Source organism: Bufo gargarizans, chromosome 3 (genome assembly GCF_014858855.1).
Source record: "Bufo gargarizans isolate SCDJY-AF-19 chromosome 3, ASM1485885v1, whole genome shotgun sequence".
In the NCBI taxonomy this organism is placed as follows: Eukaryota; Metazoa; Chordata; class Amphibia; order Anura; family Bufonidae; genus Bufo; species Bufo gargarizans.
This window is the reverse complement of record NC_058082.1, coordinates 472295750-472322076: the sequence shown is the minus strand read 5'-3', so window position 1 is coordinate 472322076 and position 26327 is coordinate 472295750. Positions and strand designations below refer to the sequence as shown.

Genomic DNA, 26327 nt, shown 5'->3' with positions numbered 1-26327 from the left:
TACGTGGAGGGGTGTGCACACGTACTGTTCCACCATGTTAGTGAAATGTTGCCTCCTGCTAACACGTTGCGTATCAGGTGGTGGTGCAGTTAGCTGTGGCGTGTTGACAAAAGTTTTCCACATCTCTGCCATGCTAACCCTGCCCTCAGAGGAGCTGGCCGTGACACAGCTGCCTTGGCGACCTCTTGCTCCTCCTCTGCCTTGGCCTTGGGCTTCCACTTGTTCCCCTGTGACATTTGGGAATGCTCTCAGTAGCGCGTCTACCAACGTGCGCTTGTACTCGCGCATCTTCCTATCACGCTCCAGTGCAGGAAGTAAGGTGGGCACATTGTCTTTGTAGCGTGGATCCAGCAGGGTGGCAACCCAGTAGTCCGCACAGGTTAAAATGTGGGCAACTCTGCTGTCGTTGCGCAGGCACTGCAGCATGTAGTCGCTCATGTGTGCCAGGCTGCCCAGGGGTAAGGACAAGCTGTCCTCTGTGGGAGGCGTATCGTCATCGTCCTGCCTTTCCCCCCAGCCACGCACCAGTGATGGACCCGAGCTGCGTTGGGTGCCACCCCGCTGTGACCATGCTTCATCCTCATCCTCCTCCACCTCCTCCTCATCCTCGTCCTCCTCGTCCTCCAGTAGTGGGCCCTGGCTGGCCACATTTGTACCTGGCCTCTGCTGTTGCCAAAAACCTCCCTCTGAGTCACTTCGAAGAGACTGGCCTGAAAGTGCTAAAAATGACCCCTCTTCCTCCTCCTCCTCCTCCTCCTGGGCCACCTCCTCTTCCATCATCGCCCTAAGTGTTTTCTCAAGGAGACATAGAAGTGGTATTGTAACGCTGATAACGGTGTCATCGCCACTGGCCATGTTGGTGGAGTACTCGAAACAGCGCAACAGGGCACACAGGTCTCGCATGGAGGCCCAGTCATTGGTGGTGAAGTGGTGCTGTTCTGTAGTGCGACTGACCCGTGCGTGCTGCAGCTGAAACTCCACTATGGCCTGCTGCTGCTCGCACAGTCTGTCCAGCATGTGCAAGGTGGAGTTCCACCTGGTGGGCACGTCGCATATGAGGCGGTGAGCGGGAAGGCCGAAGTTACGCTGTAGCGCAGACAGGCGAGCAGCAGCAGGATGTGAACGCCGGAAGCGCGAACAGACGGCCCGCACTTTATGCAGCAGCTCTGACATGTCGGGGTAGTTGTGAATGAACTTCTGCACCACCAAATTCAGCACATGCGCCAAGCAAGGGATGTGCGTCAAATTGGCTAGTCCCAGAGCTGCAACGAGATTTCGCCCATTATCACACACCACCAGGCCGGGCTTGAGGCTCACCGGCAGCAACCACTCGTCGGTCTGTTGTTCAATACCCCGCCACAACTCCTGTGCGGTGTGGGGCCTGTCCCCCAAACATATGAGTTTCAGAATGGCCTGCTGACGTTTACCCCGGGCTGTGCTGAAGTTGGTGGTGAAGGTGTGTGGCTGACTGGATGAGCAGGTGGAAGAAGAGGAGGAGGAAGCCGAGAAGGAGGAGGTGGCAACAGGAGGCAAAGAATGTTGCCCTGCGATCCTTGGCGGCGGAAGGACGTGCGCCAAACAGCTCTCCGCCTGGGGCCCAGCTGCCACTACATTTACCCAGTGTGCAGTTAGGGAGATATAGCGTCCCTGGCCGTGCTTACTGGTCCACGTATCTGTGGTTAGGTGGACCTTGCTACAGATGGCGTTGCGCAGTGCACACTTGATTTTATCGGATACTTGGTTGTGCAGGGAAGGCACGGCTCTCTTGGAGAAGTAGTGCCGGCTGGGAACAACATACTGTGGGACAGCAAGCGACATGAGCTGTTTGAAGCTGTCTGTGTCCACCAGCCTAAATGACAGCATTTCATAGGCCAGTAGTTTAGAAATGCTGGCATTCAGGGCCAGGGATCGAGGGTGGCTAGGTGGGAATTTACGCTTTCTATCAAATGTTTGTGAGATGGAGAGCTGAACGCTGGCGTGTGACATGGTTGAGACGCTTGGTGACGGAGGTGGTGGTGGTGGTGTTGGTGGTACATCCCCTGTTTGCTGGGCGGCAGGTGCCAACGTTCCTCCAGAGGCGGAGGAAGAGGCCGAGGCGGCAGCAGCAGAATAGGCCGAGGCGGCAGCAGCAGAAGAGGTAGCAGGGGGAGCCTGAGTGACTTCCTTGGTTTTAAGGTGTTTACTCCACTGCAGTTCATGCTTTGCATGCAGGTGCCTGGTCATGCAGGTTGTGCTCAGGTTCAGAACGTTAATGCCTCGCTTCAGGCTCTGATGGCACAGCGTGCAAACCACTCGGGTCTTGTCGTCAGCACATTGTTTGAAGAAGTGCCATGCCAGGGAACTCCTTGAAGCTGCCTTTGGGGTGCTCGGTCCCAGATGGCGGCGGTCAGTAGCAGGCGGAGTCTCTTGGCGGCGGGTGTTCTGCTTTTGCCCACTGCTCCCTCTTTTGCTACGCTGTTGGCTCGGTCTCACCACTGCCTCTTCCTCCGAACTGTGAAAGTCAGTGGCACGACCTTCATTCCATGTGGGGTCTAGGACCTCATCGTCCCCTGCATCGTCTTCCACCCAGTCTTGATCCCTGACCTCCTGTTCAGTCTGCACACTGCAGAAAGACGCAGCAGTTGGCACCTGTGTTTCGTCATCATCAGAGACATGCTGAGGTGGTATTCCCATGTCCTCATCATCAGGAAACATAAGTGGTTGTGCGTCAGTGCATTCTATGTCTTTCACCGCTGGGGAAGGGCTAGGTGGATGCCCTTGGGAAACCCTGCCAGCGGAGTCTTCAAACAGCATAAGAGACTGCTGCATAACTTGAGGCTGAGACAGTTTCCCTGGTATGCATGGGGGTGATGTGACAGACTGATGGGGTTGGTTTTCAGGCGCCATCTGTGCGCTTTCTGCAGAAGACTGGGTGGGAGATAATGTGAACGTGCTGGATCCACTGTCGGCCACCCAATTGACTAATGCCTGTACCTGCTCAGGCCTTACCATCCTTAGAACGGCATTGGGCCCCACCATATATCGCTGTAAATTCTGGCGGCTACTGGGACCTGAGGTAGTTGGTACACTAGGACGTGTGGATGTGGCAGAACGGCCACGTCCTCTCCCAGCACCAGAGGGTCCACTAACACCACCACGACCATGTCCACGTCCGCGTCCCTTACTAGATGTTTTTCTCATTGTTATGGTTCACCACAACAACAAATATATTATTTGGCCCAATGTATTGTATTCAAATTCAGCGGGATATAAATTTGAGGCCTAGTATTTAGGCGCTGGGTGACCGGTATGGATTTAGTGACAGAATTAGACTTGGAAATGCACAGAAGCGTGTGTGTGTGAAGTTATTCTGAATGACCCAATGTGCACCTTGAATATTATATACCCTTTTAGGGATAGATTTCAAATAGCTCTGATATAGCAGAAACCACTAAATTATGAAATTGCTAAATTGGGAATTGTATTTCAACCCAGAACAAAAAATGTGCTTTGACGGACACTAAATAACTTTCCCAGCCACAACAGGACAGCGTTAACGAGAGATTTAGCAGGATATAAATTTGAGGCCTAGTATTTAGGCGCTGGGTGACCGGTATGGATTTAGTGACAGAATTAGACTTGGAAATGCACAGAAGCGTGTGTGTGTGAAGTTATTCTGAATGACCCAATGTGCACCTTGAATATTATATACCCTTTTAGGGATAGATTTCAAATAGCTCTGATATAGCAGAAACCACTAAATTATGAAATTGCTAAATTGGGAATTGTATTTCAACCCAGAACAAAAAATGTGCTTTGACGGACACTAAATAACTTTCCCAGCCACAACAGGACAGCGTTAACGAGAGATTTAGCAGGATATAAATTTGAGGCCTAGTATTTAGGCGCTGGGTGACCGGTATGGGTTTAGTGACAGAATTAGACTTAGAAATACACAGTAGCGGGTGTGTGTGAAGTTATTCTGAATGACCCAATGTGCACCTTGAATATTATATACCCTTTTAGGGATAGATTTCAAATAGCTCTGATATAGCAGAAACCACTAAATTATGAAATTGCTAAATTGGGAATTGTATTTCAACCCAGAACAAAAAATGTGCTTTGACGGACACTAAATAACTTTCCCAGCCACAACAGGACAGCGTTAACGAGAGATTTAGCAGGATATAAATTTGAGGCCTAGTATTTAGGCGCTGGGTGACAGGTATGGGTTTAGTGACAGAATTAGACTTGGAAATACACAGTAGCGGGTGTGTGTGAAGTTATTCTGAATGACCCAATGTGCACCTTGAATATTATATACCCTTTTAGGGATAGATTTCAAATAGCTCTGATATAGCAGAAACCACTAAATTATGAAATTGCTAAATTGGGAATTGTATTTCAACCCAGAACAAAAAATGTGCTTTGACGGACACTAAATAACTTTCCCAGCCACAACAGGACAGCGTTAACGAGAGATTTAGCAGGATATAAATTTGAGGCCTAGTATTTAGGCGCTGGGTGACCGGTATGGGTTTAGTGACAGAATTAGACTTAGAAATACACAGTAGCGGGTGTGTGTGAAGTTATTCTGAATGACCCAATGTGCACCTTGAATATTATATACCCTTTTAGGGATAGATTTCAAATAGCTCTGATATAGCAGAAACCACTAAATTATGAAATTGCTAAATTGGGAATTGTATTTCAACCCAGAACAAAAAATGTGCTTTGACGGACACTAAATAACTTTCCCAGCCACAACAGGACAGCGTTAACGAGAGATTTAGCAGGATATAAATTTGAGGCCTAGTATTTAGGCGCTGGGTGACAGGTATGGGTTTAGTGACAGAATTAGACTTGGAAATACACAGTAGCGGGTGTGTGTGAAGTTATTCTGAATGACCCAATGTGCACCTTGAATATTATATACCCTTTTAGGGATAGATTTCAAATAGCTCTGATATAGCAGAAACCACTAAATTATGAAATTGCTAAATTGGGAATTGTATTTCAACCCAGAACAAAAAATGTGCTTTGACGGACACTAAATAACTTTCCCAGCCACAACAGGACAGCGTTAACGAGAGATTTAGCAGGATATAAATTTGAGGCCTAGTATTTAGGCGCTGGGTGACAGGTATGGGTTTAGTGACAGAATTAGACTTGGAAATACACAGTAGCGGGTGTGTGTGAAGTTATTCTGAATGACCCAATGTGCACCTTGAATATTATATACCCTTTTAGGGATAGATTTCAAATAGCTCTGATATAGCAGAAACCACTAAATTATGAAATTGCTAAATTGGGAATTGTATTTCAACCCAGAACAAAAAATGTGCTTTGACGGACACTAAATAACTTTCCCAGCCACAACAGGACAGCGTTAACGAGAGATTTAGCAGGATATAAATTTGAGGCCTAGTATTTAGGCGCTGGGTGACCGGTATGGGTTTAGTGACAGAATTAGACTTAGAAATACACAGTAGCGGGTGTGTGTGAAGTTATTCTGAATGACCCAATGTGCACCTTGAATATTATATACCCTTTTAGGGATAGATTTCAAATAGCTCTGATATAGCAGAAACCACTAAATTATGAAATTGCTAAATTGGGAATTGTATTTCAACCCAGAACAAAAAATGTGCTTTGACGGACACTAAATAACTTTCCCAGCCACAACAGGACAGCGTTAACGAGAGATTTAGCAGGATATAAATTTGAGGCCTAGTATTTAGGCGCTGGATGACAGGTATGGGTTTAGTGACAGAATTAGACTTGGAAATACACAGTAGCGGGTGTGTGTGAAGTTATTCTGAATGACCCAATGTGCACCTTGAATATTATATACCCTTTTAGGGATAGATTTCAAATAGCTCTGATATAGCAGAAACCACTAAATTATGAAATTGCTAAATTGGGAATTGTATTTCAACCCAGAACAAAAAATGTGCTTTGACGGACACTAAATAACTTTCCCAGCCACAACAGGACAGCGTTAACGAGAGATTTAGCAGGATATAAATTTGAGGCCTAGTATTTAGGCGCTGGGTGACCGGTATGGGTTTAGTGACAGAATTAGACTTAGAAATACACAGTAGCGGGTGTGTGTGAAGTTATTCTGAATGACCCAATGTGCACCTTGAATATTATATACCCTTTTAGGGATAGATTTCAAATAGCTCTGATATAGCAGAAACCACTAAATTATGAAATTGCTAAATTGGGAATTGTATTTCAACCCAGAACAAAAAATGTGCTTTGACGGACACTAAATAACTTTCCCAGCCACAACAGGACAGCGTTAACGAGAGATTTAGCAGGATATAAATTTGAGGCCTAGTATTTAGGCGCTGGGTGACAGGTATGGGTTTAGTGACAGAATTAGACTTGGAAATACACAGTAGCGGGTGTGTGTGAAGTTATTCTGAATGACCCAATGTGCACCTTGAATATTATATACCCTTTTAGGGATAGATTTCAAATAGCTCTGATATAGCAGAAACCACTAAATTATGAAATTGCTAAATTGGGAATTGTATTTCAACCCAGAACAAAAAATGTGCTTTGACGGACACTAAATAACTTTCCCAGCCACAACAGGACAGCGTTAACGAGAGATTTAGCAGGATATAAATTTGAGGCCTAGTATTTAGGCGCTGGGTGACAGGTATGGGTTTAGTGACAGAATTAGACTTGGAAATACACAGTAGCGGGTGTGTGTGAAGTTATTCTGAATGACCCAATGTGCACCTTGAATATTATATACCCTTTTAGGGATAGATTTCAAATAGCTCTGATATAGCAGAAACCACTAAATTATGAAATTGCTAAATTGGGAATTGTATTTCAACCCAGAACAAAAAATGTGCTTTGACGGACACTAAATAACTTTCCCAGCCACAACAGGACAGCGTTAACGAGAGATTTAGCAGGATATAAATTTGAGGCCTAGTATTTAGGCGCTGGGTGACAGGTATGGGTTTAGTGACAGAATTAGACTTGGAAATACACAGTAGCGGGTGTGTGTGAAGTTATTCTAAATGACCCAATGTGCACCTTGAATATTATATACCCTTTTAGGGATAGATTTCAAATAGCTCTGATATAGCAGAAACCACTAAATTATGAAATTGCTAAATTGGGAATTGTATTTCAACCCAGAACAAGAAATGTGCTTGAACGGACACTAAATAACTCGCCCAGCTACAGCACTAAGGACAGATTTAGCAGGATATAAATTTGAGGCCTAGTATTTAGGCGCTGGGTGACAGGTATGGGTTTAGTGACAGAATTAGACTTGGAAATGCACAGTAGTGGGTGTGTGAAGTTATTCTGAATGTCCCTATGTGCACCTTCAATATGATCTACCCTTTTAGGGATAGATTTCAAATAGCTCTGATATAGCAGAAACCACTAAATTATGAAATTGCTAAATTGGGAATTGTATTTCAACCCAGAACAAGAAATGTGCTTGAACGGACACTAAATAACTCGCCCAGCTACAGCACTAACGACAGATTTAGCTGGATATGAATTTGAGGCCTAGTATTTAGGCGCTGGGTGACAGGTATGGGTTTAGTGACAGAATTAGACTTGGAAATACACAGTAGCGGGTGTGTGTGAAGTTATTCTGAATGACCCAATGTGCACCTTGAATATTATATACCCTTTTAGGGATAGATTTCAAATAGCTCTGATATAGCAGAAACCACTAAATTATGAAATTGCTAAATTGGGAATTGTATTTCAACCCAGAACAAGAAATGTGCTTGAACGGACACTAAATAACTCGCCCAGCTACAGCACTAACGACAGATTTAGCTGGATATGAATTTGAGGCCTAGTATTTAGGCGCTGGGTGACAGGTATGGGTTTAGTGACAGAATTAGACTTGGAAATGCACAGTAGCGGGTGTGTGAAGTTATTCTGAATGACCCTATGTGCACCTTGAATATTATATACCCTTTTAGGGATAGATTTCAAATAGCTCTGATACAGCAGAAACCACTAAATTTTTAAATTGCTAAATTGGGAATTGTATTTCAACCCAGAACAAAAAATGTGCTTTGACGGACACTAAATAACTTTCCCAGCCACAACAGGACAGCGGTAACGAGAGATTTAGCGGGATATAAATTTGAGGCCTAGTATTTAGGCGCTGGGTGACCGGTATGGATTTAGTGACAGAATTAGACTGGGATATGGCCAAAAAATAACCACACTATTGCTGGTTAAATGCACTTGGTGATGGGCGCAGCTTGCCCCTGATGTAGTATATGGCCAAAAAATGAACAGACTATTGCTGGTTAAATGCACTTGGTGTCACAGCTTGACCAACCACACTACTGAGGGTTAAATGCACTTGGTGACGGGCGCAGCTTGCCCCTGATGTAGTATATGGCCAAAAAATAAACAGACTATTGCTGGTTAAATGCACTTGGTGTGACAGCTTCACCCTGATGTAGGCTTTAGCCAAAAAACAACCACACCATTGAGGGTTAAATGCACTTGGTCGCAGCTTGTGCTGGCGCACCACAAGACACAAAATGGCCGCCGATCACCCCAGAAAAATGTGACTGACAAACGGTCTGGGCAGCCTAAAAACAGTGAGCAATTGAGGATCAGCAGCTCAATGATCCACAGCTGCAGATCGATCAGTTAATCAAGTCCTTTGGAGGAGTTAATCTGCCTAATCTCGCCCTACTGTCGCAGCCGCAACCTCTCCCTACGCTAATCAGAGCAGAGTGACGGGCGGCGCTATGTGACTCCAGCTTAAATAGAGGCTGGGTCACATGGTGCTCTGGCCAATCACAGCCATGCCAATAGTAGGCATGGCTGTGATGGCCTCTTGGGGCAAGTAGTATGACGCTTGTTGATTGGCTGCTTTGCAGCCTTTCAAAAAGCGCCAAGAAAGCGTCACAAAAGCGCGAAGAAAGCGACGAACACCGAACCCGAACCCGGACTTTTACGAAAATGTCCGGGTTCGGGTCCGTGTCACGGACACCCCAAAATTCGGTACGAACCCGAACTATACAGTTCGAGTTCGCTCATCCCTATTAGTGAGCACTTCTCCTTTGCTGAGATAATCCATCCCACCTCACAGGTGTGGCATATCAAGGTGATGATTAGACAGCATGAATATTGCACAGGTTGCCCACAATAAAATACCACTCTGAAATGTGCACGGTTTTACCTTACTGGGGAAGGGGGGGGGGGGAGTCAGAAAACCAGTCAGTATCTGGTGTGGCCCCCATTTCCCTCACGCAGTGCAACACATCTCGGTCGCATAGAGTTGATCAGGTTGTTGATTGTGGCCTGTGGAATGTTGGTCCACTCCTCTTCAATAGCTGCGAAGTTGCAGAATATTGTCGTATACTCCGATCCAGAGCATCCCAAACATGCCCAATGGGTGACATGTCCGGTGAGTATGCTGGCCATGCAAGAACTGGGATGTTTTCAGCTTCCAGGAATTGTGTACAGATCCTTGCAATATGGCGCCGTGCATTATCATGCTGCAACACGAGGTGAGGGTTGTGGATGAATGGCACAACAATAGGCCTCAGGAGCTCATCACGGTATCTCTGTGCATTCAAAATGCTATCAATAAAATGCACCTGTCTTCGTTGTCCATAACATACGCCTGCCCATACCATAACCCCACCGCCACCATGGGCCACTCAACGCCACACACGCTGTCTGCCATCTGCCCTGAACAGTGAAAACCGGGACTCATCCGTGAACAGAAGGTGAACTCCAACGTGCCAGATGCCATAGAATGTGAGCATTTCCCCACTCAAGTCGGTTATGACGACGAACTGCAGTCAGGTCCAGACCCCGCTGAGGACGACGAGCATGCAGATGAGCTTCCCTGAGATGGTTTCTGACAGTTTGTGCAGAAATTCTTTGGTTATGCAAACCGATTGTTGCTGCAGCGGTCATGGTGGCTGGCCTCAGACAATCATGGAGGTGAAAATGCTGGATTTGGAGGTCCTGGGCTGGTGTGGTTACACGTGGTCTGCGGTTGTGAGGCCGGTTGGATGTACTGCCAAATTATCTGAAACGCCTCTGGAGACTGCTTATGGTAGAGAAATGAACATTCATTGCACGGGCAACAGCTCTGGTAGACATTCCTGCAGTCAGCATGCCAATTGCACGCTTCCTCAAACATTGCGACATCTGTGGCATTGTGCTGTGTGATCAAACTGCACATTTCAGAGTGGCCTTTTATAGTGGGCAGTCAAAGGCACACCTGTGCAATATTCATGCTGTCTAATCAGCACCTTGATATGCCACATCTGTGAGGTGAGATGGATTGTCTCGGCAAAGGAGAAGTGCTCACTAACACACATTTAGACAGATTTTTGTTCAATATTTGAGAGTAATGGGTCTTTTGTGTAGGTATAAAATGTTTCAGATCTTTGAGTTCAGATCATGCAAAATGGGGGCATAACTGAAAGTGTTGCGTTTTATATTTTTGTTCAGTGTAGTAATAGTGCGCCTTACAATGACCCAATAGTGATAATGCTCTCCAAGAGTGCCACCCATTAGTAGGACTGTCCTCCATGTTGTGCCCACTAATAATAATGCACCCACAGTGTCCCCAGTAGTAATAACGCCCCCACAGTGCCTCCATTAGTAATAAAGCTCTTCTATAGCGGCCACAGCAGTAATATTGCCCTATAGTGCCCCCATGAGTTAGAATGACCACTTTAGTGCTCCTAGTAGTGCCTTCAGTAGTTATGTGCCCCCCAGTGGTTATAATATGCTCCCCCAGAAATGCCTCTAGTATTTATAATGCCCAATGAAGTACAGGCAGTCGTAATGATGTCGACACGATTGCCTTCATTTCTACTGCTCTATGGCCTCCTAGGCTTCAGGCCTGTGGGCTATGAGAGTGAATGGTGGGATGGGAGACATTGGCTCATGTACCCTTCCACACTGTTCAAAAGCGGCGCACAGAACTATACAGGCCCCTGGCGGCAGCCAGTAATTGTAATCCTCCATTAATCTTACAATACCACACAAAGCTCATGCAGTGTTTTTATTTGCGTTTTTCATGCACTTGAATGTGGATGAGTTGCAAAACCAAAGGGGCATGAAAAATTTATGGAATAACCACAGGATATGCCATAAATGTCTGATAGGTGTGGGTCCCAGAGATGGGATGCTTAGGCTCCTTTCACACGAGTGAGTATTCTGCACGGGTGCAATGAGTGATGCAAACGCATTGCTCCCGCACGGAATCCGGACCCATACATTTCAATGGGGCTGTGTACATGTGTGTTGGTTTTCACGCATCACTTGTGCGTTGCGTGAAAATCGCAGCAAGTTCTATGTTATGTGATTTTCATGCAACGCTGGCTCTATAGAAGTGAATGGGGCAGCGTGAGAATCGCATTGCATCCGCAAGCAAGTGCGGATGCAATGCATTTTTCACTGATGGTTACTAAGAGATGTTGTTTGTAAACATTCAGTTTTTTATCAAGCGTGTGAAAAATGCACTAAATCGCATTGCACCAGCGTGATAAAAACTGAACAACTGAACGCAATTGCAGACAAAATTGAATTACTTTGTTTTTGAAATCGCGCATTCGCAACGCATCCGGACCTAATCCGCACACGCTCGTCTGCAAGGGGCCTTACCTATAAAAGTGAATAGAAAGAGCCGAACATGTGGGCAAATCCCCCTTCCCAGCAGATGCAGAATAAGGACCGACTTTTTGAAATAAGGCGTAGGACTCGCACCTTTTGGACATTTATGGCATATTCTCTTTATGCCATAAATATCCAGATGGAAATACCTCAATAACGCGGCAAGCTCTTCATGATTTTCCCCACCAATTTTTTTTTTTTAAATCATAGTGTTTATACTGTTTTCTGAATTACAGGGATGGACTGTGGAGAGAATGTTCAAAGAAGCCGAGAAATTTTTCATGTCTGTTAACCTGTATGCTCTGAACAATAACTTCTGGACTAATTCCATGCTTGTGGAACCCACTGATGGGAGGAAAGCGGTCTGCCACCCCACAGCCTGGGATTTGGGATTGAATGATTTTAGGTATCAAACATTAAGACTTGTTATTGGAAACTTCAAAAAAACAAAAATATGAAAAACATGTTGAGCAGCTCGGACTTTGTGGTGCAAACAATTTTTTTCTCTCATGCAGATGCATGACAAGTGAATTTGCACTTGTGGAACTAACAGGGGAATGGTCTGTGAGCAGTGCTGTGGTCCAGAACTGATTTTGTGATATAACGCTATGGAATAGGACCTATTCAATAGGTCATCACTATGTTAGGGTTCGGCCACACGGTCAGGTTTCCTGATGCAGTTTTGGAAGCCAAAACCAGCAGTAGATCATCAAAGGAGAGAAAGTATAAAGGACAGATATGAATTCTCCTCTTTTTTTAGGATTCACTCCTGTTTTTCCTTCCAAAATGGCATCAGGAAACCTGAACATGTGGCCGTACTGTTAATAATAGATAATACAGAGAATATTAAAAAAATTTAAGTAATATCAATAATGATTCTGTCTATTCTGTCAACAGAATAAAGATGTGCACTAAAATAAACATGGAAGACTTTCTGACTGTCCACCATGAGCTGGGACACATTCAGTACGACATGGCATACCACTACCATCCATGGCTGCAGAGAGATGGCGCCAACGAAGGTTTCCATGAAGCTGTGGGGGAAATCATGTCTCTTTCCGCAGCAACCCCCAAACACTTAAAATCTCTCCAGCTGCTGCCTCCTTCATTTGTAGAAGATGACAAAGGTAAATACTTCAGGAATTCATTTACCGTTTAGAAATCTGCCAAATGAGCAACCTTTGGGCACATTTTGAGATGGTATGTGTCAGCACACTGCAGAGGAACAAAATCATGGCAATAATTAACATACATAAGCAATATGAATGACTGAATGTCATACTTTCACTGTGCTTAAAAGTATTAGACAGCCTCAATATGAAAAAGCAAAGGGCAACCGAAATCAACATAGACTTCACATCTGCTCAATCAATTGCTTAGAAAAATCTTAGGGTTCAACACGTTCCTATGTTCATGGAGAATACATGGTAAAAAAATATTGCATTCTGTAAAATAGAGGTATTTTCCCTACATATACTGTTGAGAGCATCATGGAGACATGATATGGTGGCAAACGTAGCACTTGATAATACAGCACTGTGGGGGCTCCGTAGAGCCTTCAAAGCTCTAACATTCCCCCAAGTTCAATAAAAATCTGCAGGTTGCGGTTCCCTAATCATATGCAAAGGTTCCAGTGTAGATCTTCATTTTTTTTAGAGCCTTGTGATTGTTACAGCTTTGTTCACATCTGCCTTAGAGGCTCTGTTAAAGGCCTCCGTAGCAGATACAATAAAAAAATACAGGACAAAATAGCACAGCACGTGCAGCATAATGGCCCTCTAGGAGAAGTGTGGTGGTGTTGAAGAGGATGGGAGTGGTGGCAGTGGCTACAAGTGTGGTGGTAGTCCTCATGGTAGCTTTTCCTGCTCCAGCACTTCCCAGGCTATGCATGCAGTGAGCAGAGGGGAGCAACTCTTCATCTGCACCACATTACCACAGTCTGTCCATCCTCTCTGTACTTCATGTCTCCTCATGAACTAAATTCCACAGAAATTCAGCTAAAGTTCTTATCAGCTGTATTCAGGATCATAATCCCTCACAAGTAAAGGGGAGGAGGAGGCAGCTCTTTACCTCAGTGTTGTAAAGTAACTTGTCCTCATGTGTGATCAGGACAGGTTTTGTGTGAACTAATGGGACAGCAGCCATTTTTTTCCCCCTGATGATTGCTCCCCAGACAAAATTAGACATTATAAATAATAAAAGGTATTTGAGAATATATTTATAATAAAGTTAATATTTAAGTATTTTCATTTTCTTAATTCCCGGAGAACCCCTTTAACACAGTTGCTTTTCTGGCAGCTTTAAATCACACAGGGATGGTGTTTCCCTGGATAAATTATGCTACAATGTGGGCTTACTTCTCAGCAGACATTACGCATCCTTACTCTGGCCTCTTCACCAGAAGACTCACTAACTAAGGGGAAGGACCAACCCAGCACCTGGCAACTATAACTAATGGCTGACCGTTAATTACTTCCTTCTATTATACAGCCTTTTTGGATCACAAAGTGCATAATACAACCACATTAATAATTTTTTCCACAGAAAGTGCACATTTAGCATAAATTAAATCTCTTGACAATGAACCATATCAAATTCACATGCTACACTGTTTTGTTTGGTAAAATACCAGGTTTTGTCCGTCTGGCGCCATTGGGCACCATTTCTGTTATTTTTGTTGTTCTGCTCCTATTATGGAGCCGAACAACGGAAATACAGGCAGGGAGTTTAACCCAAACTTATTCAGGGTTAAAAAAAACATTCTAAAAGAATAATCCATCTCTAACATTATTTGCAGAAACTGAGATAAACTTCCTGCTTAAACAAGCACTTACTATTGTCGGCACAATGCCTTTCACATATATGTTGGAGCAATGGAGATGGGACGTATTCAGTGGTAAAATCCCAAAAGATCAATGGATGAAGACCTGGTGGGAGATGAAGTAAGCAGTAGTAGGAACTGACCAGTTTTATTGTGTTGTTATTTCTAGTTCAAAAATAATCCGGTAAATGAAATTAAAGATATTTTCAAGAATAATCCACTTCAGAGAGACCTTCGATTCTGTCCTAGATTGATGAGGCCTTCAGACCTGATAAGGCTCCTTTTTATGACATTCTGGAGATCCCCTCTCTCCTATGTCTTTTTATATCAATCGAAGGATTGGATCTTGGCAAAGGAAATATTTTTACTTTCTCTTGTGTTAAGATCCGATCCAATTTATGATCTAAAGGCCTATTGCAGACGAACGTGTGCGCTCCGTGGCCGTATTGCGGACCGCATTTGTGGATCCGCAATACACGGGCACGTTCTGTGTGCATTCCGCGGAATGGTGCGGAACAAAAGCACGGAACGGAACCCTATGGAAGCACTACGGAGTGCTTCTGTGGGGTTTCGTCCCGTACTTTCGTTCCGCAAAAAGATAGGACATGTCCTATCTTTTTGCGGAATGGCCAGATCGCGAACCCTTTAAAGTTAATGGGTCAGCGATCTGCTGCGGCTGCCCCACGGACGGTGTTCGTGCATTGCGGCCTGCAGCACGACCAGGAGGCGCACACGTTCCTGTGCAGGAGGCCAAAAGGAATTATTAGAGAGTGTATTTTCCAAATAGGGTATGCAATAGACTGAGGTATATGCATAGCCCTGGCTGAAAATATTACTTATCTCATGAAGGGTCTTATAAGCCAGGCAATGCCCCTCTGGGAAAAAGATATGCAAATTAGCTCTCTTTCAAAAACAGAAAAGAAAGTTGTGCCTCTGGTGCCACCTGTTGGAAGGTAGCTATCCTATAAGTCAATAGTCGACCTTTTAGACAGGGCTTGAGATTTCCTTAGGACCCAAGCCTTATGTTCTCAAGGGAGATAAGGTGCCAGAGGTGTCTGGCAGTGGGTCATTCATGCTCAGCTGGGCTGAAAGTGCGTGTGTATGGAGTGGGCGGGAGTCCGATGGAATTGTGTAACACCCCAGAGTGGTGTTACTACTTCTGCACCTTGCTACTGTCTTTATTGGTCTTACCTCATGTCATCTTATGCATTTATTCCAGGTCCTCCACACTGTGCATTTCTAATGTTATGTAACTGTTCATATGTAATGTGCCTGGTTCACCAGCAGGTAGCAGCAAATATGGCAGAGCTACAGTTAGATAGAATGGAACCTTTCATTCCATTCTAACCCCCCCTCTGGAGAGAGGTGGGCGAGTACCACTTCCTGCAGGAAGGGTGGGGACAAGTTCCAGTTAGTATAGCTTATCCTCTGCTAGAGGACGGGTGCGCAGGGGAATATCTCTGTTGAACGTGCCCAAGCCAGCCAGAGCACCCTCAGCTCTGCTGGCCATGGAGGTCAAAGCTTAGAGCCTCAGGAGCCAGGAGGAAAGTTCCCTGGCCTAATCTAGAGACAGACCATACAAAGAGAAGTGCAGCATACAAGAAGAAGCAAGGTCAGTACAGCAGAGCCAGAGAGAAACAGATGTTGCAGAGTCGAGTTTGCTTGCCAGTTTCATGCTAAAGCCTGCTGGGACCAAGACAAAGTCTGTAAACCGTTTTGGAGAACGTTTATGCAAAGTAAAGCTGCTGTTCGACTACATACAAGGCCTGGACTCAAGTTATTCTTTTATCCCTCAATTATTCCCCCTATTTATCGCTTCGGAGCCAAAGCCTGGGGTCCAGCTGTATCCATAAAGAGACATTTTAGGCCGCACTATACCACTCGTCATTCCTACACCTGCGACGCGTTATAGAGAGGGCCCTGGAGGGAGGCGCCCGTTGCAATTGGATGGATTAGTTGTTGGCCGAGCTGTCTAAGGTGTATGGCCACTTTAATCTTAGAAATGACCAGGTGACCTTCTCCATTGTTTCTCATTTAGGATGTTCCTATATTAAACAGTCGTGTAGAAAACTTCCTTCATAATACTTTCTTCATGATCTCTTTTGAGGGCGTGCCTTAGCATTCTTGGTCTCTTACTGCAGATAGAGCAGGAGGGGAGAGGGTTCCTTCTGAAGCCAGTCGCCTTACAGCCAGAGAGAGGTTTGGGAGAAGGTGGAAGGGAAAAATGGCTCATCTCCTGGCACATGTAGAGAAGAATTGATATATTCCTACATGTAGATAGGGAGAGACTTGTCAATTTAGCTGGGCGGTCAGAAGCAAGTGGGGAGTTGCCCTGATACCTCTTCTACCAAATGTTGGCTTGATTTTAAGCTGTTTTCTCTGAAAGTCTTCAGTATTGTAGAGTAAGGGCTCATTCACATGGGACATGCGGACCCATTAAATTCAATGGGGCAGCAAAAGATGGGGACAGCACACTGTGTGCTGTCCGCATCCGTACTTTCGTTCTGCGGCCCCGTAAAAAAGATAGTGCATTTCTTATTCTTTTCCGCAATTGAAGAGGTGGATCGGCAATTTGTGAACCACAAAACACTACGGTCGTGTGAATATAGCCTTAAACATAGCTATTTGTCGTGCAGGAGTCTGTCAAGATTTCATGCAGCCAAAACCATAGGCAATCTCCTAACAGGTTCCACTTAAGGAAGGAGCTGTGTGTATCTTCAACATTTAGTGCTGCTTACAGGCAGTAGAATTTAAGTACAATTTATATTTATTTTTTGTAAAGAAGGTTTCCATACAAAATGCATATACTTGAATTCCAGCAATGAACAGTTCAATTGACCCCTTTAAAACCATTAAACCGGGAAGGGCATGGAACTAAAGGCCCCTTTACATAGGCCAACATAGTAGGCAATTATCAGGAATAAACCGAAGATTGTCTGCTTGATAATTGCCTGCTTTACATGCAGCAATCATCTCCTCTGTATGGAGACGTGATCACTCACCCCCATAGAGAATCATAGTTTCTGAGTAGCAGATCCCTGTTTATAGATGACTGCAATAGCAATGCTTTCACCGAGTGTTTGCTTGTTTATCGGGTGATTGGTGGCACCTTTACAAAGGGCAGTTATTGGGAATCAGCATTATGCTTCTTCCTGATAATTGCCCCAATCATATTCCCTTGTAAAGAGGCCTTTAGTCTTTTACCTGTTAAATGCAAACATATTACTTTTATAATGATCTGATCTATTTGTTTCCTCTAGGCGAAGGCTTGTTGGTGTAGTAGAGCCTGTTCCCCATGACGACTCATACTGTGATCCTCCAGCCCTTTTCCATGTGGCGAATGATTATTCTTTTATCAGGTACTGTACATAGTAATAATACTCCATGCTGTAGGTATATGGTTTTGCACATAGATTCACAAGATAGGTCATCAGTATGTGATGGAGGGGGGGATGATCTGACTCCCGGCACCCTCACTGATCAGCTGTTTGAAGAGGCCATGGTGCTCTGGGGAACGCTGCGGCCTCCTTCCAACTTACTAAGCAAAGCGCCACCCAATGGATAGCAGCTGTGCTTGACTGCAGCTTAGCCCAATTCACTTGAATGGGATTAAGCTGCACCATGACCATGTGACTGGTGAACGTGTCATTGGCCTAGGATGAGGTCACAGTGCTCACCAGAGTGCTGAGGCCTTGTCAAACAGCTGATCAGCGGGGGTGCTAGGAGTCGGACCTCCACCGATCACATATTGATGACCTATCCTGAAAATAGGTCTTCATATTTAAACACTCAGAAAACCTCTTTAAAAGTTGAAGACACAGTTATTACCTATCCCAGACTCAAGGTATTACTGTATCTACATGGTCTCTGCCAACCGACAGGTATCATCTGCTAGGCTGTTCCTGCATCCTGTTTGTATACTCAGGTCCTGGACAATGATTGTTCTGGCCTACAGTACCTGGGAACGTGCACTTGGGTGAGCCTTGACCCATTGTTGAGGAACCCATTGTGGCATTGCAACATTACATCTAATGATTGCCAATGGCGTTGTGATGAGATACTGATATATAGCGTCTTTTCCCTGTGCTTGTCCTGCAGATATTACACACGGACCATCTACCAGTTCCAGTTCCAGGATGCACTCTGTAAAGCTGCTAATCATGTTGGTCCTCTTCACACTTGTGACATCACTAACTCCACAGCTGCAGGGGATAAACTACTGTACGTGACCTATGGACCTCTTGTACTAGGAACAAAAATTGTAAAAAGCTATTATCTAAGCATGTCTTCATAAGTAATGTATTTTACAGGTCCATGTTGCGACTCGGAAACTCAAAGCCTTGGACAGAAGCCCTGGAGAGCATCACAGGGGGAACAAAGATGGATGCCCAACCCCTGCTAAGCTATTTTCAACCATTGTATGAATGGTTACAACAGAACAATAAAGCCAATAATAGATATGTTGGCTGGAATACCGCGTGGGACCCATGTAAATTAATTTTATTTTCTAACTCTTGTCCATTACATTATGCTTGGGGCTAAACAAAGACTTTTTGCAGTGCTACAAGCTATGGAATCTATAGTCATGTTGGAGTTTTTGATTACTTCAGTTGCAACTTGTGCACAACTTTTTTCATATTGTGTCTTGGTTATTGATATATTTGGCAGTCATGGCAAAATTTCATGTACATGTATGACACCTTCATGGGAATCATGCATAAAACTATCATAAGAAACCACACGAGGTCACTTCGATCATTGTCAAAACTACGTTGGGAAAATTAAAGCTGGAATCAGATTTTGTTCTATGGTTAACCCTGAGGCCCAATGAGTTGTGACATGTACATGAAATGTCATACCAGCAAAACAGAAATGGGCTCAGATTCACTGTTGACTCTGTGGGCTCGATTTTGTCTAGAATTTTTGCACATTTTTGAAACAATTTTGCACAATAATTGCATCTAGTGTTTTAGACAGTTTCTTTGACTCTTTTGACAAAGGAGGTGTGGCTTTTCAGGAAAGGATGCATGTCCTAAAATGTGACTTTCTGCACCAGAATGCATCAAGAGTAATATCTATGGATCTCCTCAGGTGAAAAATTCATGATTTAACTACACTATTTGAAAACAAAGGCTTGGGGAATTAATCTCTAATTTTCTGAGACAGTCCTGGCAAATTTGTGGCTTCCCAGGCCTAAAAGGGTCAGTTTTTGTGTACTAAATCCAGCAATTAAATATAGGTTTTTAATAAATGGGTCAATGAAGAAGTACAAATTCCAGCAAAAGAGTCAACCCTTCCAAATGACGATCGCTTCAGTTATTACATATTCTTTAATATCTCAACACATATATCGAATGTCCACGGTGGGTCCACCACCTATCTGACTAACTGGGTTTAGCTGTGGGCAAGGACAATGTCCCCATTATGGACCCTATGCTAAACCCTTTGCCCAGGGACGGCCCCTAGTGGTGGGGACTCCCTGTCCTCGAGCCTAAGGCTAACAGATCCTAGGTAACCCTCACTGTTGAGATGAGCCTATTCTGTGGGGGACCTCTATGGACAGCAAGACAAAAACAAACACAAAATTAGTGCGCCATGTATACATCCCTAGTGATATGTAAATATCAAAAGGTACACGACGCACCGGACTAACTCATTAAAAGACACTCCGTTATAGGGGTGTATGCGGTCACCCAGATATATGGACCAAATCAATACAATACACTAAAACCCCTCAGTTTTTGTGTAGGCCCTTCCACTAAGTGGGTGGTCCTGGTGGGGTGAGGCTTACATGCCCCAAATGTACCAACTGCAATGTTGGTAAGTATGCTTTCATAGAATATGAACTGTAAATCTCAGTCCATTGCTTTAGTTTGAAGGCCCCTTGTTAAGTACAATTGCGTCAGCAATCTGTGGTAAGTTTTGGGCATAATTAAATTCTGCAGGAATCAGGGTCAGTACAGTCATACAACTTAAAATGCAGTTTTATTCTAATTAGCAATTAATATTGCTCCAAAGTGGCGCTATGCTTTAAACAGAGGATTTTCCATCACCTAAACTTAGTATTTGTTACAGACAGTGGTTGTGGAACCACTCAGGGACGTAGCTATACTGGAAGCAGTAGAAGGAGCCCGGCGGGAGGAGGATGACTGAAAGATGGGCCTCCTCCAAGTTTTATATAATGACATTATGTACAGTGACAGTATATACAGTGACATGACAGAAATAGACAGAGCAGCTATCTGGCATAGGGCCAGCACTAGCTAGGTTTAGCATAGGGCTAACCCTAAGGGTGCTATTCTGGCACCTCCAAGGTACAGACTTGATGTGGACTTCGCTGTGGGTTAGAAACCAGACCGCTACCTCCTGGGATAGTCCCGGTATAGTTGGCAGCTGACACACGCGGGTCAAAGAAACTAGTGCAAAGCACCAGAAGCACAGGCAAGTCATTCATTCAGAACCAGACAAGCAAATCCAAGGAAAACATGTCATAGAGGTATGAGTCAAAAATTGAGCACTGGCAGACAGATAGACTTCAGGAACCCAAACATATGGAATTTAGGAACCCATTCAGACATAGCGAATACATGTGGCACTTCAGGAGACAGTTCAGACACAGCACGTATGTGAGCAGAAACATAGCAAGATGGAACAGGCTCAGAACACTAGGACAAGTTCAGACATAGCAGGTCCAGATACAGAGACTTGGCAGACTCAAGTACATGGCAAACAGAGCTGGATAACAGATAAGGACGACTGCCAAAGGACAAACAGAATCTAGACATTGACATAAAGTGCAAGGATCCAACAGAATCTGAAAAGACCAGGCGGAAAAATATAAATCCCATCACTGAATAAACAGAATCTGTGTTGCACAGCCAGGGGCAAGACACAAACTCAGGTACAGGAAATTTGCAACAAAACAATATTTGCGTTCTGTTCTTTTGCGGAATTAATATTCCACAGCGGGACAGAACGCAGGAATTGACATTTCTTTCTATTAGGGGTTTCCACAACATGTGAGGGCATCTTAACTCAAGCAAGACTGACCTGAGGAGAGATACAAGCACATAGGCACTATGTCACACCCACAACAGCTGAAGCCAGGACTTATAGAACAGTGGCAACATGAACTACCATTGAACACAATAGTATAAATTAAAATCCAAGATAAGCCGTCACCTGAGCACACAGTATAATGGCTGAAGAAAATGCCATTGTAACAGTATTTAATAGGATATTCCATAAATGCATGAACACTGCAGCCCCCAAGGCTATTTTCACACTGTTAGCAGCAAGGTCCAGCAGGCTAGCCTCCAGAAGTCCGCTCCGGCCCCATTCACTATAATGTTTGCCGTGCGGCAACCGGACCTCCAGCCCGCCTCCATTATAGTGACTGGGGCCAGAGCAGACTTCCGGCGGCACGGTGGGCTAGCGTTAGCAAGGATCCGGCAGGCTGTTCCCTCGCCAGAACAGCCTGCTGGACCCTGAGGCTCCCAGTGTGAAGTAGCCTAAGAGAAGTAAGAGGAAGGAGCGCTGCACATGTCTAAGCACTATATTACTTCAGTTCCTGTACCTAGTTGTACAAACCCATTTACTTCTATAGGGCCTTTTTATATATTTCTATGTATGCCCTTGAGACGCCATAGTATAGAGCTATTCCACCCTAGATCCATTGGTTCTGGGGTTGAATACTGTACCTCTGTAATATTATGCTGTAGGGAGGAACCATACAGTGGTATATAGCATGCCTATGACTCAGCATGAAGGAACTGTATGGCTTCATGTGGGCTCCATACACATGGCGCTACCATACTTTTGAGGTGCCAGGTCAGTACATCATAGTCTATATATTTTCACCTTTTCATGTAAGGGCATTTATCAGCCTGTTAAACCCGGTGAAAACAGTCACTAAAATAATATTTTTTCTCATTTCAGACACAGGCACAGACACAAGCAATGCAATCAAAGTGAGGATAAGTCTCATAGCTGGGCTGGGAGATAAAGCGGTAAGCTGACCACCATATTTTCTTGTGAGAACGTGATCTGGGGCTTTTTGGTTTTTATCTTCTAAAATGCAGTCATGGTGAATTTAATTTTAGAAATTTTGATTGTGCCCCATTTAACTTACAACGAATGGGATCTTAAAGATGTCACTACCATTGGTGCACAGTGGAGATATGGATGCTTGTTGCATGATCTTGTGCACATTTATACAGAGTTGAGGTTTGTGCATAAAAAGAAGTAGCTTCCTGTGTAATTTTTGTACTTAGAAATAAAAATATATAGATGTAATGATTGTTCTAAAGCTACACCACAAAATGACCAACCTAGGGCGATCAGAGGACGCGGGAGTCAAAACCTGGAATATATGGTCCTTAAAGGGAATGTACAGTGAAATTGAGGCACACAGATGAATTAAAATATTTATATAGTTTCGCGGTAGTTTCATCCAATTGCCCAATATTTCTCTTCAAGGTACAAACAGAATATCTAGATCGGACGTTTCGGTCATATCAGACCTCCATCAGCGGTCACATTTTTATCTGTTCTGGAAGGAAGAATGGGTCTCAGGGCTCGGATGTGGGGAATGGGTCATCAGAAAATATCCTGCTGTTTAAATCAGAAAAAATAAAGAGAAAATAAAAAAAATCTACAATCAGAAAATAAAAACATTAGAAAAAAAAGGAGATGTGTTACTATCTGGTTTATAACTGGCAGTTAAAATTTTGGGTGACACATTTCCTTTAAAACATTTTATGTTTAACATATTTTTTAATACATTTTGATGGCTACTTTTAATTTTTCATGTTACTTTTTATATTTGAACTAAAACCAGAAATCCTGCAGTTTTCACACTGGCCACTATGGCCACTGTCATTCTAATCCTGCCTGTAATGATATCACCTCTGTGTATAGATAAGACAGGATCCACCAGTCACAATAGGTGATTGTCACAGCTTATCTATTCTTCCCTTCTACAATGACCCCTGCACAGGTCACAGATCATGCCTAGGAAACTCTCCCATAGAAGTCACTGAGGTCCTCTCCTGACCATTGTTTCTATGTCCCATGGGACTTCTGTAAAGCAATTTTCTTAATGCTTTGTAAATGCTGTTAAGAACAGCTCAGGCAAGATGGCCGCCCCCATAATAATGCTCAGGAAATAGAATTAAAAAAATCTACAATCAGAAAATAAAAACAGATTAGACAAAAAGGATACGTGTGACTATCTGGTTTTAACTGGCAGATAAACTTTTTGGTGACACATTTCCTTTAAAACGTAAAAATGTGATTTGGCTATTCTATGGACTGAACCAGCAATATCTTACAATGACAAACTGGTTCCTATGATAACTCACAAAATTCAGCTCCTTGACACAGCACAAATATGCTAATATATGTTGTGTATCACCCCAAAGAAGGGCCCCTACCAAGTGCCATTTGTAATCTTACCGTCTTCAGCCAGGAGCTTCCTCCTAGGTGCAACTGCGACCTCTGCACCCCTATACCTACGCCCCTCCTAAAATAATAACCGTTTCTCATTCTAATTCTTTCTTATAACTTTGCAGTATACGTGGGACACCAGTGAGCTGAATCTGTTCAGGTCAACAATTGCTTACGCTATGACCAAATTCTATGCTACTGAGAAGAAGCAGGTGTTGGAGTTTTCGTAAGTATATAGAAGGATAACACCAGAGTGACCTCATGGTCCATCTAGTCTGCCCGATCAGTCATTTCCTATTCATTTTATCTTAGGATAGTTTGTTCCGAGCATCTACGACGCTTTCAGTAAAATAATATTTTCTGACATTGTTCTTGTGGTCCGTTTCTTTTAAAACATGTCCCTCCTGAACTCTATTTAACTATTTCATATATTTAAAGGAGTTTTCCAGACTTCGGATATTAAAGACCTATCCTATCAATATCAGATCAGTGAGGGCCCGACACTCCCTACCACCACGATCTTCTGCTTTGCGCAGCTTCCTGAGCTGGAAATAGCACAGCTCTGTTCGAAGTGTAGTGGCGGTGCCGGGTTAGGCTATTTTCATACAGGCGTTTTTTGTGGATCCATCATGCTTCCGTTACAATAATACAACCGCATGCATCCGCCATGAACTCTTCCGGTTGTAATATGTCTTCTAAAGCCATGATGGATCCGTCATGAGCACCATTGAAAGTCAATGGGGGGCGGATCCGTTTTCTATTGTGTCTGAGAAAACGTATCTGTCCCCATTGACTTACATTGTGCGTCAGGACGGATCCGTCTTGCTCCGCACCACATCGCGGACAGAAAAACTCTGCTTGCAGTGTTATTCAGTCCGCGATGGGAGCTCAACCAAACAGAACGGAATGCATTTTGGTGCATTCTGTTTCGTTCAGTTCAGTTTTTTTCGCATTGACAATGAATGGGGACAAAACTGAAGCGTTTTCATCCGCTATTGAGGATCGGATTGACGGAGCTCAATAGCGGAATTGAAAACACTAGTGTGAAAGTAGCCTTACTTCAGCTCAGCTCCATTTACTTCAATGGGAGCTGAGCTGCAGTAACCCAGTAGGGCTATTACACTTTGAATGGAGCAGTTCTTCCTGCTCCATTCAATGTACTGGTTCCAGAGCAGAAGGCTGCAGGGAACAGCTGTTCATGGAGGTGCTGGGTATCGTACCCTCATCGATCAGATATTAACCCTGCTCCCTGCCTTCCTGGAGCCATAGCTTTTTTATTTTTCCGGTCACATAGCCATATGAGGGCTTGTTTTTTGCAGGACAAGTCACACTTTTTTTTTTTAAAGTTCCAAATGGGGCGGAATTGAAAAAAAAACAAAACACAATTTTGCCACAGATTTATGGGTTTTGTTTTTATGGAATTCACTATGCGGTAAAATTGACTTGTGCGCTTCATTCTCCGAGTCAGTACGATTATGGTGATACTGCAGTTGTGTAGTTTATCTTGCATTTTAATACAAAAAAAAACCTCATCATATTATGACCCCCATAACTTTTTTGTAGTTATGTCTAGATGTGTTGGGGCTTATATTTTGGAGGACGATCTGTCATTTTTGTTAATACTATTTTAGGGTGTGTATGACTTTTTGATCACCTTTTACTAAATTTTTTGGGGAAATGATGTGATAAAAAAACTGCAAATTGGACATTTTTTTTCTTCTGTTCTTCAAAGTATGGGATAATTTTTTTATTTATTTTAATAGTATGGCCATTTACACAAGCGGCGATGCCCATGATGTTATTTTTTTTTAATTATTTATTTTGATTTGGAGGAAAGGGGGAGTGATTTGAATTTTATAATATATTTTTTCAATTTTTTCTATATCCCCAAGTGTACCCTGACTTGCAATCATCAGATTGCAATTAGTATAGAATAATGGAATTTGCGCTATTCTTCTATAAATAAATTTCTATATTACAATTCAGTGCTCCAAGTGCTGGCCTGAATTGTAATATATACAGGTAATGAGCCTGGAAGCCTAGGACAGACTCATTACCAGCATAGAACGCTTTCCCCTATCTCCGCCAGGGAAAAGCGTTCCTTCCCCAGCAGCATGCTTCTGGGTTTTATTCCTCTCAGACGCCATGGTCACATTTGACCATGGTATCTAAGGGGTTACATATACACAGTCGGCCTTACCGTCGATTGTGGACATTAACAGTGGGAGTCTGCTATATGAAACTTGTATGCACTCTGCTACATTGCCACAGCCCCATAACAGCCTGTCTTGTCCATCCTCTCTGTACTTTCACTTCAGTCCCTTCATACACACTCTTCTGAAAATCTTATCAGCTGTATGTAGGATTGTAATCCCTGACAGGCATAACACAGAGGAGGCTGAGTCAGCTCTTTAGCTCAGTG

General features: G+C 43.8%; 1 protein-coding gene across 1 annotated transcript in view; it reads left to right on the top strand.

Annotated features, from left to right (window-relative positions):
* ACE2 (angiotensin converting enzyme 2) overlaps positions 1-26327 on the top strand; it is a 91589-nt gene that overhangs the window by 51751 nt on the left and 13511 nt on the right. Inside the window, exons 9-16 of the mRNA XM_044283721.1 lie at positions 11874-12043; positions 12535-12764; positions 14435-14579; positions 17719-17817; positions 18557-18679; positions 18769-18947; positions 22397-22467; positions 24031-24131. Coding sequence (XP_044139656.1) covers positions 11874-12043; positions 12535-12764; positions 14435-14579; positions 17719-17817; positions 18557-18679; positions 18769-18947; positions 22397-22467; positions 24031-24131 — 1118 coding nt within the window. The remainder of the gene's footprint in view (positions 1-11873; positions 12044-12534; positions 12765-14434; positions 14580-17718; positions 17818-18556; positions 18680-18768; positions 18948-22396; positions 22468-24030; positions 24132-26327) is intronic.